The 21181-nt window shown below is 47.5% G+C and overlaps 1 protein-coding gene across 1 annotated transcript; it reads right to left on the bottom strand.

Moving 5' to 3' along the window:
- Positions 1-851: 851 nt before the first annotated feature.
- On the bottom strand, positions 852-12444 carry TXNL1 (thioredoxin like 1). Its single transcript, XM_075267780.1, has 8 exons — positions 12244-12444; positions 9699-9795; positions 8636-8809; positions 6553-6675; positions 5897-5966; positions 3978-4150; positions 2109-2213; positions 852-1090 (listed from the first exon to the last, which is right to left on the bottom strand). Exons 1-8 carry the CDS (start codon positions 12339-12341, stop codon positions 1061-1063), a joined length of 870 nt encoding a protein of 289 aa, XP_075123881.1. The 5' UTR covers positions 12342-12444; the 3' UTR covers positions 852-1060.
- Positions 12445-21181: the final 8737 nt, after the last annotated feature.

The following is a 21181-nucleotide window of genomic DNA, read 5'->3' as shown; positions in this document are numbered from 1 at the left end:
AGTTGGGCCTCTTTGGGTCAGAGCCAATACTGTCGGTTTTTGTTGGGTGTCCAAGGCATGTAGCTACCAAAAGTGGTGCAAGGATGGGCAACCAGTGAACAAGGCTCGCTGCGGGGTGAGGAGTGACCGGTCCAATCCCACAGATTTATGGAGGCAGGACAATAGTTCATGTAGACGACTGGTGCGATGGAGCACGTTATATCATCTGGACGGCTAGGTGTGTCACTCACCTGGGGAAGAGATGACACCAGGGGGCACTATGGCATCATGTGGATATTACTGTGACACCTAAATATGGCACAGACCATGGCAGCAGTGCCCCCTAAAGGCAGTGGTCAGCTGAATAACGCCCTGGCCTCACAGGAAGGACAGGCAACAAAATGCCTTTCAGGACCTTGGAAAGCTGGAACAGGACTATAAGCACATGACAGAATAGGCCAGAGCTGGGAGACACTGCCTCCTGGTGGCAGAATACAGTCACAGCGGTAAAAATTTAGACAGGAATGTTACTCTCTACTGCCCCCTAGAGGTCACATGAGCTATAGAGGGAGATTGATCAGCATCAGTAGATAATAAGGCTTCCCATAGTCACCTGCAGCAAAGAGCCTTTGTTTTCCCGCGCCAATGGTGACACCTGAGAACAATAGCGGACAATAGACGCAACACCCCACAATATACGCAACACCCCACAATATACACGAGACCCCAACAATGTACACGAGACCCCCCCCACAACGTACACGAGACCCCCCCACAACAGACACGAGCCCCCCCCCCCCCCCCCCCACAATATACACGAGACCCCCACAACAGACACGAGACCCCCATTAAACTCCTCACAGACACAGAAGTGATTTGGCAAAAGTAGTCCTATTTATTTACAAAGGGGCAGCGGCAGCTTCCAATAAAATCACATTTCTGAACGCGGCTTAACAAAAAGCAAATGGTTTATTGGGAATTGTTTGTCTGAATGGAACATTAAATCGTTTTTTTCGGAAAAATGTTCTTGTTGTGAGGACCCAAAACCTACGACCGTCACTCCGAGGCGTCCGACCTGCGCTCAGTGGCTCTCTCCTTTCTTGCCTACGACCTGGAGGAGGCGAAGACGAAAAGTTAGGAAGATTTAAAGGAACGGAAGCTAGAAAAAGTGATCGAAAAATTTCAAAAATTCTCTCGTTTATTCCTTTGATCCCCGTTTTGTCTCATTTTGTGATAGAAACTGGAAAATATAGAAAGAAACCCCCTTTTCCCCTCTCACTGTCCTGTGCCTGACTGCAGCAGGAGCCTCCCCCCCCCCCTGTAATTGATAATATACATTAACCACTTCAGTACTGCACTACTTTCCATAGTTCAGGGGTTTTTTTTGTTCGTACGTGCGATTTTGAGGGCTATAACATTTTTTGGGTTATTCAAATATCCCAATGCCACCACTATACACTAGATGGAGCTGCAGCTCTGGTCCTATTACTTCAGGCACCCCGGAGCTACTTACCAACCTGGGGTCCGGGTGTCGGACCGCACTGATGACCTGCCCTATGAGTAACGGAGTGTAAGGAAAGCACCCGAGAGCTACAAAACCCTTTTAAAGGCAATGTGGTGCACTCCCTTCATCTGACGTTAATAAGGCTGTAACACCCCTTTAAAGGATAAGCTCCCTCTAGTGGTGGGTGCAAGTAGATTTATACACTGAATCCAGTAATAAACAGGTTGCAGGTCTTGTGTATGGGGGCTAAGTGTCTTTTTGTGGGGGGCCGATCCCCTGGTGATCCGGGACCCTGAGCCCTCCTCCTTGCGTGATCAGCACTCCATAGACTTCTACTGCCGGAGATTACAGTCCTGGCAGCACCATAGAAGTGAATGGAGCGAGGATGATTTAATAGGTCACCCCATCCGCCTGATCAGTGGAGGACCCAGAAATCGGACATTTCTTCTCTGTCCTGTGAATAGGAGATGTGTCCATGACAAAACCCCTATAACGCCCCCTAGTGGCACCTGGCAGAATTTTATTATTAACCCTATATGTGTATATAGATTTAAGCTCAGGTTTACCAGACCAGATCACTCCACGTAATCCAAGACCCCAGTGCTCCCCCTCCCCCTCTACTCACTCTCTTGAAGTCGTTCATATTTGTCGCCTGTACGGGGGTCCCGATAAAAGTGAAGTATGTGATTCTTGTCGCCTCCTCGTCACCCTGATTGGACTGGACAAATAGCTGAAAGAAGAAGGATTAGCGGGCGGTTAGGCGGACGCTGGGGGATAGACGGGATGAATCTGGTGTGAACGCACTTTTTGTGGGATCAGGTGGCCGAGCAATAAAAGACATAATTGAATTAGTTCACATATAAATTAGCCTAACAAATTTCACAGATTTCACAAATTGAAACTGTCCTAGCAATGTCATTGCGGAGCAGCCACCTGTGCGCCGCGCCACAGGACCGGTTATTTAAAGACGGGTGGATGATACGGCGCAGAAATGGAACTAAAAAATAATTTATCTGTGAGAGCCGGAGCAATGAAGCAAGCTAATGAGCCCGACGCGGCCCCGCCAATTACGGCCAAGAAAAAGGACCTTCACAGAATAGCCCTCAGGGCGGCAAAGTTTTTCTTAACCCCTTCATGGAAGAGATTATGGGAGGTATACTCTGACCTAGGACCCCTGTTCATGTGATCAGCAGAGGCGATTAGACCCCTACCCAGTACTAGTTACAATCTTAGGACAACCCCTTTAAAAAGTGGTTTTTATACTGACGACCTATTGTCATGTATATCTGATCAGCGGGGGTCCGAAACCTGGACCCGGCACGGATCAGCTGTCCAGTCTGTTGGAAGCGAATGCTGAGGAAGGGGGCAAAAGCAGACAGCTCAAGGCAGTTGCTTCCGTCACCCCGCTCATTGGTCCAGCACACGCATCAGATGCAGATGACAATAGGTTATCAGTACCAAAAAAAAATTTGAGGGAGGGGCAACACGGTAGCTCAGTGGTTGGCACTGCAGCCTTGCAGCGCTGGAGTCCTGGGTTCGAATCCCACCAGGAACAACATCTGCAAGGAGTTTGTATGTTCTCCCCGTGTTTGTGTGGATTTCCTCCCATTCTACAAAGACATACTGATAGGAAAAAAATGTACATTGTGATCCCTATATGGGGCTCATAAACAACAATGGTGAGGGTCTTGGGCATCAGATCCCCACCCTTCAACTGATGTCCTATCCTAAGCATGGCCTTAAAGGGATCCTATCATTGGATACCCTTTTAGTCTCCCTAACACATAGGAATAGCCTTAAGAAAGGCCATTCTTCTCCTACCTTTAGGTGTCTTCTCTGCGCCGTCGTCCGGTATAAATCTCGGTTTTCTTTGGTATGCAAATGAGTTCTCTTGCAGCACTGGGGGCGGTCCCAAGCGCTCAAACAGCACTGGAGGTGTCCCCAATGCTGTGAGAGAAATCTCCAGCGCCGCCTCCATCTTCTTCTGGAACGGCCTTCTCCCAGCATCATCTTCCGTCCTGGATTTCAATCTTCTAGGCCTTGGGCAGAGCTGACGGCGCATGCACGGGCCACAAGAAAATGGCCGCTTACACCAGCTTACTTACTTACAGGTCGGCCCGAGGCCTAAAAGTTTGAGACCCAGGACGGAAGATGATGCGGGGAGAAGGCCGTTCGAGATGAAGATGGAGGCAGCGCTGGAGATTTCTCTCGCAGCATTGGGGACGCCCCCAGTGCTGCAAGAGAACTCATTTGAATACCGAAGAAAACCCGTATTTCTACCGAACAGCGGCGCGGAGAAGACATCTAAAGTTGGGAGAAGAATAGCCTTTCTTAAGGCTATTCCTACGTGTTACGGAGAAAAAAAAAAAGGGTACCCAATGATCGGATCCCTTTAAAGCTGCGGGCTGGGGATCCCTAGACTAACTGAAGGGGCTTCACAAACGCCATGAGGGGCTGCAGGTAAGTCTGTATAGAGATGTTGCCGACCGCTTACCGTTACACTGTTTACATTCTGGAACTTAACATAGCGCAGCTGTACGATGCCGTCCTCCTTAATATCATCCGCCGTCAATTCAAGGGCTTGGGTCGGTTCGCTCCTCATGGCTTCGTCAAAATCCATGGAGCGCGGCAGGTTTATGAAGATTTTTACATACTTTGGACCCTGACCTGCAGAAAACCAATAAAATGTCATTTTCATTACTTCTATCCTTTTTACGTCTATAAAGCCACACGTTACATTCTGACTCTTTGGGTTGGCGTCAGATTATTAGATATATTCGGGACCGACGGGCATGAAGTTTAACCCCTTCCCGCCGTGGGCATTTTTTGATTTTTGTTTTTCGTTTTTGACTCCCCTCCTTCTAAATCCCATAACTTTTTTATTTCTCCGCTCCCAGAGCCATATGAGGTCTTAATCTTTACGGGATAAATTTTTCTTCATGATGCCGCCATTAATTATTCTGTATAATGTACTGGCAAGCTGGAAAAAAAATCAGAATGGGGTGAATTTGAAGAAAAAATGCATTTCTGCGACTTTCTTACGGGCTTCAGTTTTACGGCGTTCACTGTGCAGCCAAAATGACATGTCCCCTGTATTCTGTGTTTCGGTACGATTCCAGGGATACCAAATTTATATGGTTTAATTTACATTTTAACCCCTTTAAAAGAAAGCCAAAACTGTGTTAAAAAATTTTTTTTTACTAAAAGTCGCCATATTCCAACAGCCGTAACTTTTTTATACGTCCGTGTACGGGGATGCATAGGGCGTCTTTTTTTGCGGGGCCGAGTGTACTTTTTAGTTCTACCATTTTCGGGAAATGTTATTGCTATATCACTTTTTATACAAATTTTTATCAGAATCTAAACCGTGAAAAAACGGCGGTTTGGCACTTTTGACTATTTTTCCCGCTACGGCGTTTACCGTACAGGAAAAATATTTTTATAGATTTGTAGAGCGGGCGATTTCGGACGCGGGGAGACCTAACATGTATGTGTTTCACAGTGTTCAACTACTTTTATATGTGTTCTAGGGAAACGAGGGGTGATTTGAATTTTTAATACTTTTAAAAAAAAAATTATTTATTTTTTTTTTACTTTTTTTTTTTTTTTTTTTGCATTTATTAGGCCCCCTAGGGGTGTTGAACCCCAGGGGGTCTGATCACTAATGCATTGTAATGCATTGCCAAAAATCATCATTTCTTTTGCAGACTGCATAGACCAGCCTGCAAAAGAAAGTCAATGCAGACCGGCCGCGGAGCTTTTACAAGGCTCCCGGCTGTCATGCAAACGCGACGTCGGCCCTGGAGCTTGCTGGCGATCACCGGCAAAATGGCGGTGCCCATGTGCCGCTGGGAAAATGGCGCCTTTGACCACATCGCCGGAGGAGTTAATGCCTCCGATTGGTCTGGGGACCGATTGGAGACATTAGCGCTGGTTGTCTACTGCGTAAAGCTCCCGGGTGGCCGCCATAATTACACACCCGGCATGCGCCGTACTATTACGGCAGATGTCGGGAAAGGGTCAAGGCTGCGGTAGATTTTGTTGCAGAAATTCCTACAAATTGTGAGAATAGAGCCTGGAACGGTCTCTTTAGGACAGCGGACTCAAACACATCAGGACAACGCTCACAGACCCTTAGGCCTTATGTGCACACGTGTGAATGCGCCTGGTCCATGGCTGAACCGTGCGCCGCTCACGCCATTCATTTACCTCAGTGAGCCCAGGGCTGCAAAATGGAAAGGAATAGGAGCCGTCCAGAGCCCTGCCCAGGCTCGGGGCCCCGTGATAACTCCCAGTCACGTGTATAATGATATCAGGTCAGTATATATGAGGATTATAGTCCCAGCATCAGGACAGACGTTACAAGGTTAACCTACATAAAGCGGCAGGAGGACCAGGCGTGAATTCACTCACCGTTGTCCGGGCCTTGGAGCTTCATGGAGTACAACTTCACCGGCTGGTTGAAAGCGACAGTGATCAGGAGCTGGGGGAGGAAAGAGGGGCGACAGTCACATAAAATATACGGCAAGGCTTTCATTTGTGTAATACAATTTTGCACCTCTTTGTTCCTGTCTTATAAGATCTCCGCTTGCTGTCGTTTAACCCAATTAGTGATCGACGTATAGACTTTCTATGTCAACGGCAGGGTTTCCCGGACTGTCAGAAGTGGGTGTGGGGCTACTGCAGGGGCAGGGGGGGTCAGCAAATCACCGATCCTACACGTTTAACCCTTTTGATGCAATAGCGACCACAGACTCTAAAGGGTTTTGTAGTTACGAGGTTCCCTCCCGGAGTCATACACTGCTCTTTGGAAGGAAATTGGCGCACAGACCTCACCAAGCAGCAGCCCGCACGGCCCACCTGGGAAGCCTCCAATGTATTTCAATAAGTGCACCCCTCTGCCAATAGGAGGTACAGAGACCGCCACAAGGGACGTCTGTGCCCCATGTACCTGTTCCGAGCAGCGAGTGGTTCAGTCCGATGTTAGAGAAGCCATGTGACTCCTCTCAGAGCTGCTGATTGGCTGAGAGGGTCTCGTACAGACACACCTATGCACATGTCACAAGTACCTGCTCGTCGCAGTCCGATTCCAGGTACGTCGGGTCTTTTCGTAAACAGTTCTCAAACCCGTGGTCGTCGCTTTCGTTGAGACATTCGCACCCGGCTTTATTTATAAATGGCATCAAATCCATCTACAGGAGGAAAGAAGACGAGGGAGACGTTAACAGCGGCAGGTCCATCTCTAGGGGAGGGGGCGGAAATAAATATTTAAAGGGATTGTCCAAGATCATAGAAGTTATTGCACAAAGCAGGGGAGGGATACCGGATACACGGATACCTATCTGCAGCCTTTCCTCCATTTTTGTTCTGGGCCAGTAAGGTAAGCCGAGCACAAGAAGGGAGGCGAGGATGACGGTAGGTATCAGTACATTTTGTGAGCCCCATATCGGGATCATCAGTCTGTCTTTGTAGAATGGGAGGAAATCCACGCAGACACGGGGAGAACATACAAACTCTGTGCAGATGTTGTTCCTGGCGGGATTCGAACCCAGGACTCCAGCGCTGCAAGGCTGCAGTGTTAACCACCGAGCCGCCGTGTTGCCCCCACGTTTTAGTTTTCTAACCTTCCCTTGCTTCTGCATTGAAATGTATAACTCCAGACAACCCCTTCAACATAGGACATAAGACAGACATAGTAAGAAAAATAAGACAGTGTGTCCAAATACCCGGTGAGCCCTCTGCGGCCCAAACAAGGGGCGGAAACCGGACAGGTGGGATGCTAAGAGGGGAGGGGTCCCTGCTATAAAGGACAGGTGTCCTGCTGCTGGTGCGACTCTCAGGCATCTGCTGTGGGGTCTCGCCGCACCAAGCACCCCCACAAGGCAAACGGACTATTACACTGGACACACTCATTCCAATGTGAGTAAAATACATACAAATCTATTCTCCAGGATGTAATTAGGAGAACAGTGCCTCTGTATGCTTCCCTCTAAGGCAGCCCCCTTAACATCATGCATGACTCAGTTAATAAGCCTACTGACATGATGCGGGGTTTATTGCCAAATTAGTATTTCTATTCCAAAAGGAACAGATTCCCAGCTATGGACAGCGCTGTTTCGGTCTTTTGGACCTCCTCAGCACAGCGCAGGGATACTGATTTGGCAAAATGAGAGACTATAGACTAGGGTCAGGGGATAATCATACACATTAGGGAGAGTGTGTGCCTACATAGGCAGTACGGAGACTTACAAGTCATTCCTGCTCCGCTAGGGATTCTGGGAAAAAAATATGCAAATCTATTCTCCAGGATGTAATTAGGGGAACAGTGCCTCTGTATGCTGACCTCTAGAGGGCAACCCCCTTAACATCATGCATGATCAGTTATTAAGCCTACTAACATGATGCGGAGTTTATTGCCAAATTAGTATTTCTATTCCAAAAAGCACTGTTCCCCTAATTACATCCTGGAGAATAGATTTGCATATTTTTTACCCACAATCCCTAGCGGAGCAGGAATGACTTGTAAGTCTCTGTACGGCCTATGTAGGCACACTCTCCCTAATGTGTATGATTATCCCCTGACCCTGGTCTATAGTCTCTCATTTTGCCAAATCAGTATCCCTGCGCTATGCTGAGGAGGTCCAAAAGACCCAAACAACGCTGTCCATAGCTGGGAATCTGTTCCTTTTGGAATAGAAATATTAATTTGGCAATAAACTCCGCATCATGTTAGTAGGCTTAATAACTGATCATGCATGATGTTAAGGGGGCTGTCCTCTAGAGGGCAGCATACAGAGGCACTGTTCTCCTAATTAGATCCTGGAGAATAGATTTGCATATTTTTTACCCACAATCCCTAGCGGAGCAGGAATGACTTGGAAGTCTCCGTACTGCCTATGTAGGCAAACACTCTCCCTAATGTGTATGATTATCCCCTAACCCTCATTCCAATGTGTAATACAGGACCAGGGGTGAGATACGCTATATACCCTGGGGATGTAATATCACCAATACCTGCTACCTCAGCTGTCAGAGCCAGACACACACTCAAGGATTTGCCCTGCCAGCTGTGTATAGGAATACGCAGATAGTCAGAGCCATAGTGACTGAGTAAAGGTTGCCTGGGCGTGCTGGGAGTTGTAGTACACGTACATAGCCTTTGGGGATATCCGTGTCCTCGTTGTTCCCGGGGTCATTTTCTAGGTGCTGTTTGATCTTCTCTTCTAGGCCGGCAGCGTCCGCTCCTTGGTACTGGTCGATTTTCACTTTATTTCGAAAGAATAAAAACGTGGGCGTCGCGGATATATTATTGGCCGCCGCCGTCCCCTAGAAGGTGAAAACAAGTACAATGAGAATAGGATCATGGCAGAGGGGTCCTCGGGGTAGCTATAGATCTAGATCTCATGCACGTAACCCCCTTGGTTGTCAGACCACCACTGTTTGTCCCCAATACATGTTTACTGTGCATGACACGGATGGGTGACCATGAGGTTCAGGGCATAGGGCTGCCCCTCCACATTCATGGGGAGATACCCCTACAAAAGGGTCACAAAAAGCACCAGTTAAAGAGGACCTTTCATGTCTTCTGACCGTAGCGATGCTATATGCTTATAGAAAGCTAAGTATAGTATGGGCAGGTATGGTACCAATATCCCTGCACTGCGAAGGGTGGGCCTTACCACTCACCATCATCGCTGGTCTGTAAGGAACGTCCCCTGACAGCACAGGGCTATGGGTGGGCACTGTTGGGGATACCACTCAAAATCCAAAAGAAGGATAGGTCATCAGTTAAAGATAGTCAGGAGTCTTCCACCCAGGCCCCCCGCCGATCAGCTGACCCCCGATGCCATCTCTTATCTAGATAACACACCCGGCCATTGATAGGATGTAACACGTGATTCTTCAGGCTCGGTAGCCATCTTCAATTGTTCCATGGTCCAGGCCTGATCCTCACGTGCCCATTGTTAGTGCTTTCAGTGGTGGGCAGGGATCAGTATGGGCACCCTGACCGGTCTGTACTGACACCTTTCTATGTGATCAGTTTTTCTGCAATCTGTGCTCAAGTGGGATCAGACCAGATGGATAGAAACCACGATCCAAGATGGACACAGCAGCATCTATGTCCATGGTCTCCGATAGGAAAAATATTGCTGCAGGTTAGGCTATTCCAGTACAGATAAACAGACGCCCCTGTGTCCCGGCGCAGGGTACTTACTTGGCACTGATGTACATCTACTTCCAGAAAGACGGCCTGTGGATACTTATTACTGAGAGACGTGAACACCGGCGCTATCCTCACACAGGGGGCGCAACTGCAAGACAGAAACCACGAGATATAAGGTAAGAATAACATAACCAGGGGATCATAGGACAGAGTGGAGGGAGAACGATACGTAGGACAGGTGACAGGAGCAATCCGATTGGCTTAATAGGGATTAGACTAAACCGCAACAACTTATGACTAAGCCCAGATCAGCAGCGATGATTCATAGACCTGAGGGGATTGTAGCACACCCAACGTGAGAAGAGGAGGCGAGTAAGTGTCATCACTAGCGGGACACAGGAAGGTAAACGCAGAAGGAGAGGCCACCTAACCTACATCTCCTGGGGTGACAGAACACTGCTATAAAGAGTTTTCATAGGAAAATCTGAGTTGGGTACTGATCCTGACTTATATCCTGTATTATACTCCAGAGCTGCGCTCACTATTCTGCTGGTACAATCACTGTGTACATACATTACATTACTTATCCTGTACTGATCCTGACTTATATCCTGTATTATACTCCAGAGCTGCACTCACTATTCTGCTAGTGCAGTCACTGTGTACATACATTACATTACTTATCTGTACAGATCCTGAGTTACATCCTGTATTATACTCCAGAGCTGTGCTCACTATTCTGCTGGTACAGTCACTGTGTACATACATTACATTACTTATCCTGTACTGATCCTGAGTTACATCCTGTATTATACTCCAGAGCTGCGCTCACTATTCTGCTGGTACAGTCACTGTGTACATACATTACATTACTTATCTGTACTGATCCTGAGTTACATCCTGTATTATACTCCAGAGCTGCGCTCACTATTCTGCTGGTACAGTCACTGTGTACATACATTACATTACTTATCCTGTACTGATCCTGAGTTACATCTTGTATTATACTCCAGAGCTGCGCTCACTATTCTGCTGGTACAGTCACTGTGTACATACATTACATTACTTATCCTGTACTGATCCTGAGTTACATCCTGTATTATACTCCAGAGCTGCGCTCACTATTCTGCTGGTACAGTCACTGTGTACATACATTACATTACTTATCCTGTACTGATCCTGAGTTACATCCTGTATTATACTCCAGAGCTGCGCTCACTATTCTGCTAGTGCAGTCACTGTGTACATACATTACATTACTTACCCTGTACTGATCCTGAGTTACATCCTGTATTATACTCCAGAGCTGCGCTCACTATTCTGCTAGTGCAGTCACTGTGTACATACATTACATTACTTATCCTGTACTGATCCTGAGTTACATCCTGTATTATACTCCAGAGCTGCGCTCACTATTCTGCTGGTACAGTCAGTGTGTACATACATTACATTACTTACCCTGTACTGATCCTGAGTTATATCCTGTATTATACTCCAGAGCTGCACTCACTATTCTGCTGGTACAGTCACTGTGTACATACATTACATTACTTATCCTGTACTGATCCTGAGTTACATCCTGTATTATACTCCAGAGCTGCACTCACTATTCTACTGGTACAGTCACTGTGTACATACATTACATCACTTATCCTGTACTGATCCTGAGTTACATCCTGTTTTATACTCCAGAGCTGCGCTCACTATTCTGCTGGTGCAGACACTGTGTACATACATACATTACTTATCCTGTACTGATCCTGAGTTACATCCTGTATTATACTCCAGAGCTGCGCTCACTGTTCTGTTGGTACAGTTACTGTGTACATACATTACATTACTTATCCTGTACTGATCCTGAGTTACATCCTGTATTATACTCCAGAGCTGCGCTCACTATTCTGCTGGTACAGTCACTGTGTACATACATTACTTATCCTGTATTATACTCCAGAGCTGCGCTCACTATTCTGCTAGTGCAGTCACTGTGTACATACATTACATTACTTATCCTGTACTGATCCTGAGTTACATCCTGTATTATACTCCAGAGCTGCACTCACTATTCTGCTGGTACAGTCACTGTGTACATACATTACATTACTTATCCTGTACTGATCCTGAGTTACATCCTGTATTATACTCCAGAGCTGCACTCACTATTCTGTTGGTACAGTCACTGTGTACATACATTACATTACTTATCCTGTACTGATCCTGAGTTACATCCTGTATTATACTCCAGAGCTGCGCTCACTATTCTGCTGGTACAGTCACTGTGTACATACATTACATTACTTATCCTGTACTGATCCTGAGTTACATCCTGTATTATACTCCAGAGCTGTGCTCACTATTCTGCTGGTCACTGTGTACATACATTACATTACTTCCCCTGTATTATACTCCAGAGCTGCGCTCCCTATGTTGGTTTATCTATACACTCCTCTCTATCTCCTATACAGTGACAGGAGTAATAATGGAGGGTCTTGTGCTGCAGCTGCTGTATACATGTCAGCTCTGTCACTGGGGCCATGTTCTCAGCCTTATGCCCCTCTGCCCACCTCCCACTATACCCAGCAGCTCCACATCTCACCCTCTCATTGTGAACTTGACCACACTGAGCCTGGACCCCGCAGCGCTCAGCTCCGGCTGGAACTCCGCGTCTCCCCCGATCACCTTCACTCCCACCATTTTCCCGCACAGCTTCCTCTATCCACCGGCTCCACAACTCGTTGTTTCTGCCGCGTCACGCCGGGCCCTGTCTGTTCCTTAGACCCACAATGCAACGCAGCAACGTGCCGGATCACGTGACGTCCAGCTACCATCGCCATCTTAGTTTCTGGCACGCTCATACGTTCCGGCTACTGCTTTGGGTCACGTGATTTTTGTTGGGTCATGTGATTATAGTTCCCGCCTCTCCCACTGCCTGAGTTCAGGCTTCGGGAAAATGGCGGAGTGGAGACAGAATGTTACAATAAAGCACACCAAGGCTATTGGGAATTTGTTAAGAAGGAGAGATTCTTACATAACATTGTAGTGGTTTTCATTGGTTCCATATTAAGCTACACAGCTGACCTTTTTGATGACATTTTAGTAATAATAAAGGGCTTGGTGAGGCACTAAAATACTTTTTGGGGGGGCGAGGACGTGGAATTGGAACTTTATTTATTTTATGTTTTTTAATTGTAACTCCGACTGCAATTCCTTGATCGCTTCAATAATGCATTGCAATAGCCATAAGTGTGGCCTAAGGTCTAGGAATCCCCTCTGTGATCTCCATAGGTGCTTCAAAATTGGGGTCTATGTTCAAAAGGCAAATCTGGAAAATTTTGGCATTGTGAGCCACACCTCCATCTCCGCCTGTGTCAACGGAATCCATCCATTCACAACCATAATAATTGTGGGGGCCACATTAAGGGGGCATTATATTGTGGATGACATATTAAGGAGGCCAGTGTACTTTGGGAGCCATAGTAATGGGGCATTATACTGTGTTGGCCATATTAAGGAGACCATTGTACTTTGGCAGCCATAGTAATGGGACGTTATACTGTGTTGCCATATTAAGGAGGCCATTGTACTTTGGGGCCATAGTAATGGGGCATTATACTGTGTTGGCCATATTAAGGAGACCATTGTACTTTGGCAGCCATAGTAATGGGACATTATACTGTGTTGCCATATTAAGGAGGCCATTGTACTTTGGCAGCCATAGTAATGGGACGTTATACTGTGTTGGCCATATTAAGGAGGCCATTGTACTTTGTGGCCATAATAATGGGACGTTATACTGTGTTGGCCATATTAAGGAGGCCATTGTACTTTGGGAGCCATAGTAATGGAGCGTTATACTGTGTTGGTCATGTTAAGGAGGCCATTGTACTTTGGGGCCATAGTAATGGGGCGTTATACTGTGTTGGTCATATTAAGGAGTGCATTACACTTTGAAGGCCATATTAACAAGGCCATTATACTGTGGGAGCCATAGTAAGGGGGCATAATATTGTGTGGCCATACGAAACGAGACATTATACTATGGAAGCCATATTAATAGGGACATTTTATTGTGGGGGCCATATTAAGGTGGTCATTATACTGTGGGACCGTAAGAAGGGGATCAATTATTATAGGGGCCATATTAAAGGCTCTGAGTTTGAGGGGCAAAATCTGGTAAATTTAGGTATCGTAAGCCACCATACCTCCACAGGCTCCACCCATTCACAGCCATAATTACTGTGGGAAGCCATATTAAAGGGCCATTATACTGTGGGGGCCATAGTACGGGGCATAATACTGTGTACAGCCTCCAGGACACCAAGATTGTTTCATACAGCCATGCCCTCATTTCCTAGAGCTCCATCCCAATATGAAAATGACACCCCCTTGTTGAGGCTCCATTTTTGACATGAGCATATAATGTGTAGGTCACACCTCTTCTGTGATGTAATCATCATATGAAGAACCCAACACATATATTATAGCCAAGAGTCCAGCTGATGGGACAGAATGCCACCTAGCCCAGGAGATACGACCACTCTTCTAGGATGTTGAGAGGTCACCCACTTTTTGGCAGAGCCTCCTGGAGATTTCGGAAGAGTAAGCAAGTATGGTTTAAACAAGGAACAGCGCCACGGTAGCCATTTTTCTAATGGACCATGGAAACTGACTCTGGGTGGGAGTGTGAGACGTGTTGTCCTGGTCTCATCGAGGGTTTATTTCTTTAGAGGTCCAGGGTTCTGCATTTATTTATATAGAGGGTCTGGTCTCTTTACTTAGTGGATCTAGTATATAATCATTTAGGGGTGCAGTCTCAGATCAGTATGTTTTTCAGAGGGTCTGCATACCTCCCAACTTTTGAAGAACTGAATGTCCCCGCCCACTTTTGTGTTGACTCCGCCCACTCGTTAATTTTTCATGTGCCCACACACAATATAATCCTCCTACAGTCACCCGTAAATTATATGTCCCCCCTCTATCTCTCCCCCAGTTTCATATACACCCTTCATCTGCCCCCAGTTTCATGTCCCCTCCATCTCTGCCCCAGTTTCATGTCCCTCCATCTCTGCCCCCAGATTCATGTCCCCCATCTCTGCCCCCAGATTCATGTCTCCACATCTCTGCCCCCAGATTCATGTCCCTCCATCTCTGCCCCCAGTTTCATGTCCCCTCCATCTCTGCCCCCAGATTCATGTCCCCTCCATCTCTGCCCCCAGATTCATGTCCCCCATCTCTGCCCCCAGATTCATGTCTCCACATCTCTGCCCCCAGATTCATGTCCTCTCCATCTCTGCCCCCAGATTCATGTCTCCACATCTCTGCCCCCCGATTCATGTCTCCACATCTCTGCCCCCAGTTTCATGTCCCCTCCATCTCTGCCCCCAGATTCATGTCCCTCTATCTCTGCCCCCAGATTCATGTCCCCCATCTCTGCCCCCAGATTCATGTCCCTCCATCTCTGCCCCCAGATTCATGTCCCCTCCATCTCTGCCCCCAGATTCATGTCCCCACATCTCTGCCCCCAGTGTCATGCCGTCCTCTCCATCTCTGCCCCCAGATTCATGTCTCCACATCTCTGTCCCCAGATTCATGTCCTCTCCATCTCTGCCCCCAGATTCATGTCTCCACATCTCTGCCCCCAGTGTCATGCCGTCCTCTCCATCTCTGCCCCCAGATTCATGTCTCCACATCTCTGCCCCCAGTGTCATGCCGTCCTCTCCATCTCTGCCCCCAGTGTCATGCCGTCCTCTCCTTCATCTGCCCCCAGATTCACGTTCCACCTCCACATTAAACTTACCTTCTCCTCTGCTCCCTCGCCGCTTTCTGCGCGCCTCTCTCGCTGACACATATGCGGCTGAAGCGAGGAGCTGACCTGTGTCACATCGCCGCTGCCGCCGGATGTGTCACATCGAGTCTACAAGCCAGGAGCCGGTCAGCGAGAGAGACACGCAGCGGCAAAGCGAGGAGCTGACCTGTGTCAGCTCCTTCCTTCAGCCGCATGTGTCAGGGAGAGAGGCGGGCAGCGGCGAAGCGAGGAGCTGACCTGTGTCAGCTCCTTGCTTCAGACGCATATGTGTTCAACTCAGATCTGCGTCCTCTGGACGCAGATCTGAGTTGAAATCGGGACATACCTCCCTCCAACCGGGACCGCGGGACATGTCACCAAAATCGTGAATGTCCCGCGGAAATCGGGACGGTTGGGAGGTATGGATCTGGTCTGGGGTCTATGTGTATTTAGGGGGTCTGAACTGTAATTATTGAAGAAGTGTGGCCTGGGGTCTATATTTACTTAGAGGGCCTGGATTCTGTATTTAGATAGAGGGTCTGGTCTGGGGTCTGTATTAGTTTAGGGGTCTGGTCTGGGGTCTGTATTAGTTTAGGGGTCTGGTCTTGGGTCTGTATTAGTTTAGGGGTTTGGTCTGGGGTCTGTATTAGTTTAGGGGTCTGGTCTGGGGTCTGTATTAGTTTAGGGGTGTGGTCTGGGGTCTGTATTAGTTTAGGGGCTGGTCTAGGGTCTGTGTTAGTTTAGCGGTCTGGTCTGGGGTCTGTATTAGTTTAGGGGTCTGGTCTGGGGTATGTGTTAGTTTAGGGGGTCTGGTCTGGGGTCTGTATTAGTTTAGGGATCTGGTCTGGGGTCTGTATTAGTTTAGGGGTCTGGTCTGGGGTCTGAATTAGTTTAGGGGTCTAGGGTCTGTATTAGTTTAGGGGTCTGGTCTGGGGTCTATATTAGTTTAGGGGTATGGTCTGGGGTCTGTATTAGTTTAGGAGTCTGGTCTGGGGTCTGTATTAGTTTAGGGGTCTGGTCTGGGGTCTGTATTAGTTTAGGGGTCTGGTCTGGGGTCTGTAATAGTTTAGGGGTCTGCTCTGTAGTCTGTATTTATTTAGGGGTCTGGTCTGGGGTCTGTATTAGTTTAGGGGTCTGGTCTGGGGTCTGTATTAGTTTAGGGGTCTACTCTGGGGTCTGTATTAGTTTAGGAGTCTGGTCTGGGGTCTGTATTAGTTTAGAGGTCTGGTCTGGGGTCTGTATTAGTTTAGGGGTCTACTCTGGGGTCTGTATTAGTTTAGGAGTCTGGTCTGGGGTCTGTATTAGTTTAGGGGTCTGGTCTGGGGTCTGTATTAGTTTAGGGGTCTGGTCTGGGGTCTGTATTAGTTTAGGGGTCTGGTCTGGGGTCTATATTAGTTTAGGGGTCTGGTCTGGGGTCTGTATTAGTTTAGGGGTCTACTCTGGGGTCTGTATTAGTTTAGGGGTCTGGTCTGGGGTCAGTATTAGTTTAGGGGTCTGGTCTGGGGTCTGTATTAGTTTAGGGGTCTGGTCTGGGGTCTGTATTAGTTTAGGGGTCTTGTCTGGGGTCTGTATATATTTAGGGGTCTGCTCTGAGGTCTGTATTTAGTTAAAGGGTCTGGTCTGGGGTCTGTATTTATTTAGAGGGTCTGGTTTGGGGTCTGCATTAGTTTAGGGGTCTACTCTGTAGTGTGTATTTATTTAGAGGGTCTACTCTGGGGTCTGCATTAGTTTAGGGTCTGGTCTGGGGTCTGTATTAGTTTATGGGTCTGGTCTGGGGTCTGTATTAGTTTATGGGTCTGGTCTGGGGTCTGTATTAGTTTAGGGGTCTGGTCTTGGGTCTGTATTAGTTTAGGGGTTTGGTCTGGGGTCTGTATTAGTTTAGGGGTCTGGTCTGGGGTCTGTATTAGTTTAGGGGTGTGGTCTGGGGTCTGTATTAGTTTAGGGGCTGGTCTAGGGTCTGTGTTAGTTTAGCGGTCTGGTCTGGGGTCTGTATTAGTTTAGGGGTCTGGTCTGGGGTATGTGTTAGTTTAGGGGGTCTGGTCTGGGGTCTGTATTAGTTTAGGGATCTGGTCTGGGGTCTGTATTAGTTTAGGGGTCTGGTCTGGGGTCTGAATTAGTTTAGGGGTCTAGGGTCTGTATTAGTTTAGGGGTCTGGTCTGGGGTCTATATTAGTTTAGGGGTATGGTCTGGGGTCTGTATTAGTTTAGGAGTCTGGTCTGGGGTCTGTATTAGTTTAGGGGTCTGGTCTGGGGTCTGTATTAGTTTAGGGGTCTGGTCTGGGGTCTGTAATAGTTTAGGGGTCTGCTCTGTAGTCTGTATTTATTTAGGGGTCTGGTCTGGGGTCTGTATTAGTTTAGGGGTCTGGTCTGGGGTCTGTATTAGTTTAGGGGTCTACTCTGGGGTCTGTATTAGTTTAGGAGTCTGGTCTGGGGTCTGTATTAGTTTAGAGGTCTGGTCTGGGGTCTGTATTAGTTTAGGGGTCTACTCTGGGGTCTGTATTAGTTTAGGAGTCTGGTCTGGGGTCTGTATTAGTTTAGGGGTCTGGTCTGGGGTCTGTATTAGTTTAGGGGTCTGGTCTGGGGTCTGTATTAGTTTAGGGGTCTGGTCTGGGGTCTATATTAGTTTAGGGGTCTGGTCTGGGGTCTGTATTAGTTTAGGGGTCTACTCTGGGGTCTGTATTAGTTTAGGGGTCTGGTCTGGGGTCAGTATTAGTTTAGGGGTCTAGTCTGGGGTCTGTATTAGTTTAGGGGTCTGGTCTGGGGTCTGTATTAGTTTAGGGGTCTTGTCTGGGGTCTGTATATATTTAGGGGTCTGCTCTGAGGTCTGTATTTAGTTAAAGGGTCTGGTCTGGGGTCTGTATTTATTTAGAGGGTCTGGTTTGGGGTCTGCATTAGTTTAGGGGTCTACTCTGTAGTGTGTATTTATTTAGAGGGTCTACTCTGGGGTCTGCATTAGTTTAGGGTCTGGTCTGGGGTCTGTATTAGTTTATGGGTCTGGTCTGGGGTCTGTATTAGTTTATGGGTCTGGTCTGGGGTCTGTATTAGTTTAGGGGTCTAGGGTCTGTATTAGTTTAGGGGTCTGTATTAGTTTAGGGGTCTGGTCTGGGGTCTGTATTAGTTTAGGGGTCTGGTCTGGAGACTGTATTAGTTTAGAGGTCTGGTCTGGGGTTTGTATTAGTTTAGGGGTCTGGTCTGGGGTCTGTATTAGTTTAGAGGTCTGGTCTGGGGTCTGTATTAGTTTAGGGGTCTGGTCTGAGGTCTGTATTAGTTTAGAGGTCTGGTCTGGGGTCTGTATTAGTTTAGGGGTCTGGTCTGGGATCTGTATTAGTTTAGAGGGTCTAGTCTGGGGTCTGTATTAGTTTAGGGGTCTAGGGTCTGTATTAGTTTATGGGTCTGGTCTGGGGTCTGTATTAGTTTAGGGGTCTGGTCTGGGGTCTATATTAGTTTAGGGGTATGGTCTGGGGTCTGTATTAGTTTAGGAGTCTGGTCTGGGGTCTGTATTAGTTTAGGGGTCTGGTCTGGGGTCTGTATTAGTTTAGGGGTCTGGTCTGGGGTCTGTATTAGTTTAGGGGTCTGCTCTGTAGTCTGTATTTATTTAGGGGTCTGATCTGGGGTCTGTATTAGTTTAGGGGTCTGGTCTGGGGTCTGTATTAGTTTAGGGGTCTACTCTGGGGTCTGTATTAGTTTAGGAGTCTGGTCTGGGGTCTGTATTAGTTTAGGAGTCTGGTCTGGGGTCTGTATTAGTTTAGGAGTCTGGTCTGGGGTCTGTATTAGTTTAGGGGTCTGGTCTGGGGTCTGTATTAGTTTAGGGGTCTGGTCTGGGGTCTGTATTAGTTTAGGGGTCTGGTCTGGGGTCTGTATTAGTTTAGGGGTCTGGTCTGGGGTCTGTATTAGTTTAGGGGTCTATTCTGGGGTCTGTATTAGTTTAGGAGTCTGGTCTGGGGTCTGTATTAGTTTAGGAGTCTGGTCTGGGGTCTGTATTAGTTTAGGAGTCTCCTCTGGGGTCTGTATTAGTTTTGGAGTCTACTCTGGGGTCTGTATTAGTTTAGGAGTCTGGTCTGGGGTCTGTATTAGTTTAGGGGTCTGGTCTGGGGTCTGTATTAGTTTAGGGGTCTGGTCTGGGGTCTGTATTAGTTTAGGGGTCTGGTCTGGGGTCTGTATTAGTTTAGGGGTCTGGTCTGGGGTCTGTATTAGTTTAGGGGTCTACTCTGGGGTCTGTATTATTTTAGGGGTCTGGTCTGGGGTCTGTATTAGTTTAGGAGTCTGGTCTGGGGTCTGTATTAGTTTAGGAGTCTCCTCTGGGGTCTGTATTAGTTTAGGGGTCTACTCTGGGGTCTGTATTAGTTTAGGGGTCTGGTCTTGGGTCTGTATTAGTTTAGGGGTCTGGTCTGGGGTGTGTATTAGTTTAGGAGTCTCCTCTGGGGTCTGTATTAATGTAGGAGTCTCTTCTGGGGTCTGTATATATTTAGGGGTCTTCTCTGGATTCTGTATTTATTTAGGGGTTTGTTTTGGGGTCTGTATTAGTTTAGGGGTCTGGTCTGGGGTCTGTATTAGTTTAGGGGTCTGGTCTGGGGTCTGTATTAGTTTAGAGGTCTGGTTTGGGGTCTGTATTAGTTTAGGGGTCGGGGTCTGTATTAGTTTAGATGTCTGGTCTGGGGTCTGTATTAGTTTAGGGGTCTGGTCTGGAGTCTGTATTAGTTTAGGGGTCTGGTCTGGGGTCTGTATTAGTTTAGAGGTCTGGTTTGGGGTCTGTATTAGTTTAGGGGTCTGGGGTCTGTATTAGTTTAGAGGTCTGGTCTGGGGTCTGTATTAGTTTAGGGGTCGGGTCTGGGGTCTGTATTAGTTTAGGGGTCTGGTCTGAGGTCTGTATTAGTTTAGAGGTCTGGTCTGGGGTCTGTGTTAGTTTAGGGGTCTGGTCTGGGATCTGTATTAGTTTAGAGGGTCTAGTCTGGGGTCTGTATTAGTTTAGGGGTCTAGGGTCTGTATTAGTTTATGGGTCTGGTCTGGGGTCTGTATTAGTTTAGGGGTCTGGTCTGGGGTCTGTATTAGTTTAGAGGTCTACTCTGGGGTCTGTATTAGTTTAGGAGTCTGGTCTGGGGTCTGTATTAGTTTAGGGGTCTGGTCTGGGGTCTGTATTAGTTTAGGGGTCTGGTCTGGGGTCTGTATTAGTTTAGGGGTCTGGTCTGGGGTCTGTATTAGTTTAGGGGTCTGGTCTGGGGTCTGTATTAGTTTAGGGGTCTACTCTGGGGTCTGTATTAGTTTAGGGGTCTGGTCTGGGGTCTGTATTAGTTTAGGAGTCTGGTCTGGGGTCGGTATTAGTTTAGGAGTCTCCTCTGGGGTCTGTATTAGTTTAGGAGTCTACTCTGGGGTCTGTATTAGTTTAGGAGTCAGGTCTGGGGTCTGTATTAGTTTAGGAGTCTCCTCTGGGGTCTGTATTAGTTTTGGAGTCTACTCTGGGGTCTGTATTAGTTTAGGAGTCTGGTCTGGGGTCTGTATTAGTTTAGGGGTCTGGTCTGGGGTCTGTATTAGTTTAGGGGTCTGGTCTGGGGTCTGTATTAGTTTAGGGGTCTGGTCTGGGGTCTGTATTAGTTTAGGGGTCTGGTCTGGGGTCTGTCTTAGTTTAGGGGTCTACTCTGGGGTCTGTATTATTTTAGGGGTCTGGTCTGGGGTCTGTATTAGTTTAGGAGTCTGGTCTGGGGTCTGTATTAGTTTAGGAGTCTCCTCTGGGGTCTGTATTAGTTTAGGGGTCT

The sequence above is a fragment of the Leptodactylus fuscus genome, chromosome 1, assembly GCF_031893055.1.
Source record: "Leptodactylus fuscus isolate aLepFus1 chromosome 1, aLepFus1.hap2, whole genome shotgun sequence".
Taxonomy (NCBI): Eukaryota; Metazoa; Chordata; class Amphibia; order Anura; family Leptodactylidae; genus Leptodactylus; species Leptodactylus fuscus.
Note: the sequence above shows the minus strand (reverse complement) of the source record. Positions and strands in the feature narration are given on the sequence as shown.

What these genes read in the sequence shown, in the direction of transcription:
- TXNL1 (XM_075267780.1), bottom strand. Translation starts at nt 12,341, where the DNA reads ATGGTGGGAGTGAAGGTGATCGGGGGAGACGCGGAGTTCCAGCCGGAG. An exon ending in TAGATGTACATCAGTGCCAA is followed by an intron (nt 8,810 to 9,698) that starts GTAAGTACCCTG and finishes TTCACCTTCTAG; the next exon opens with GGGACGGCGGCGGCCAATAA. An exon ending in ATATGAACGACTTCAAGAGA is followed by an intron (nt 1,091 to 2,108) that starts GTGAGTAGAGGG and finishes CGCCTCCTCCAG; the next exon opens with GTCGTAGGCAAGAAAGGAGA.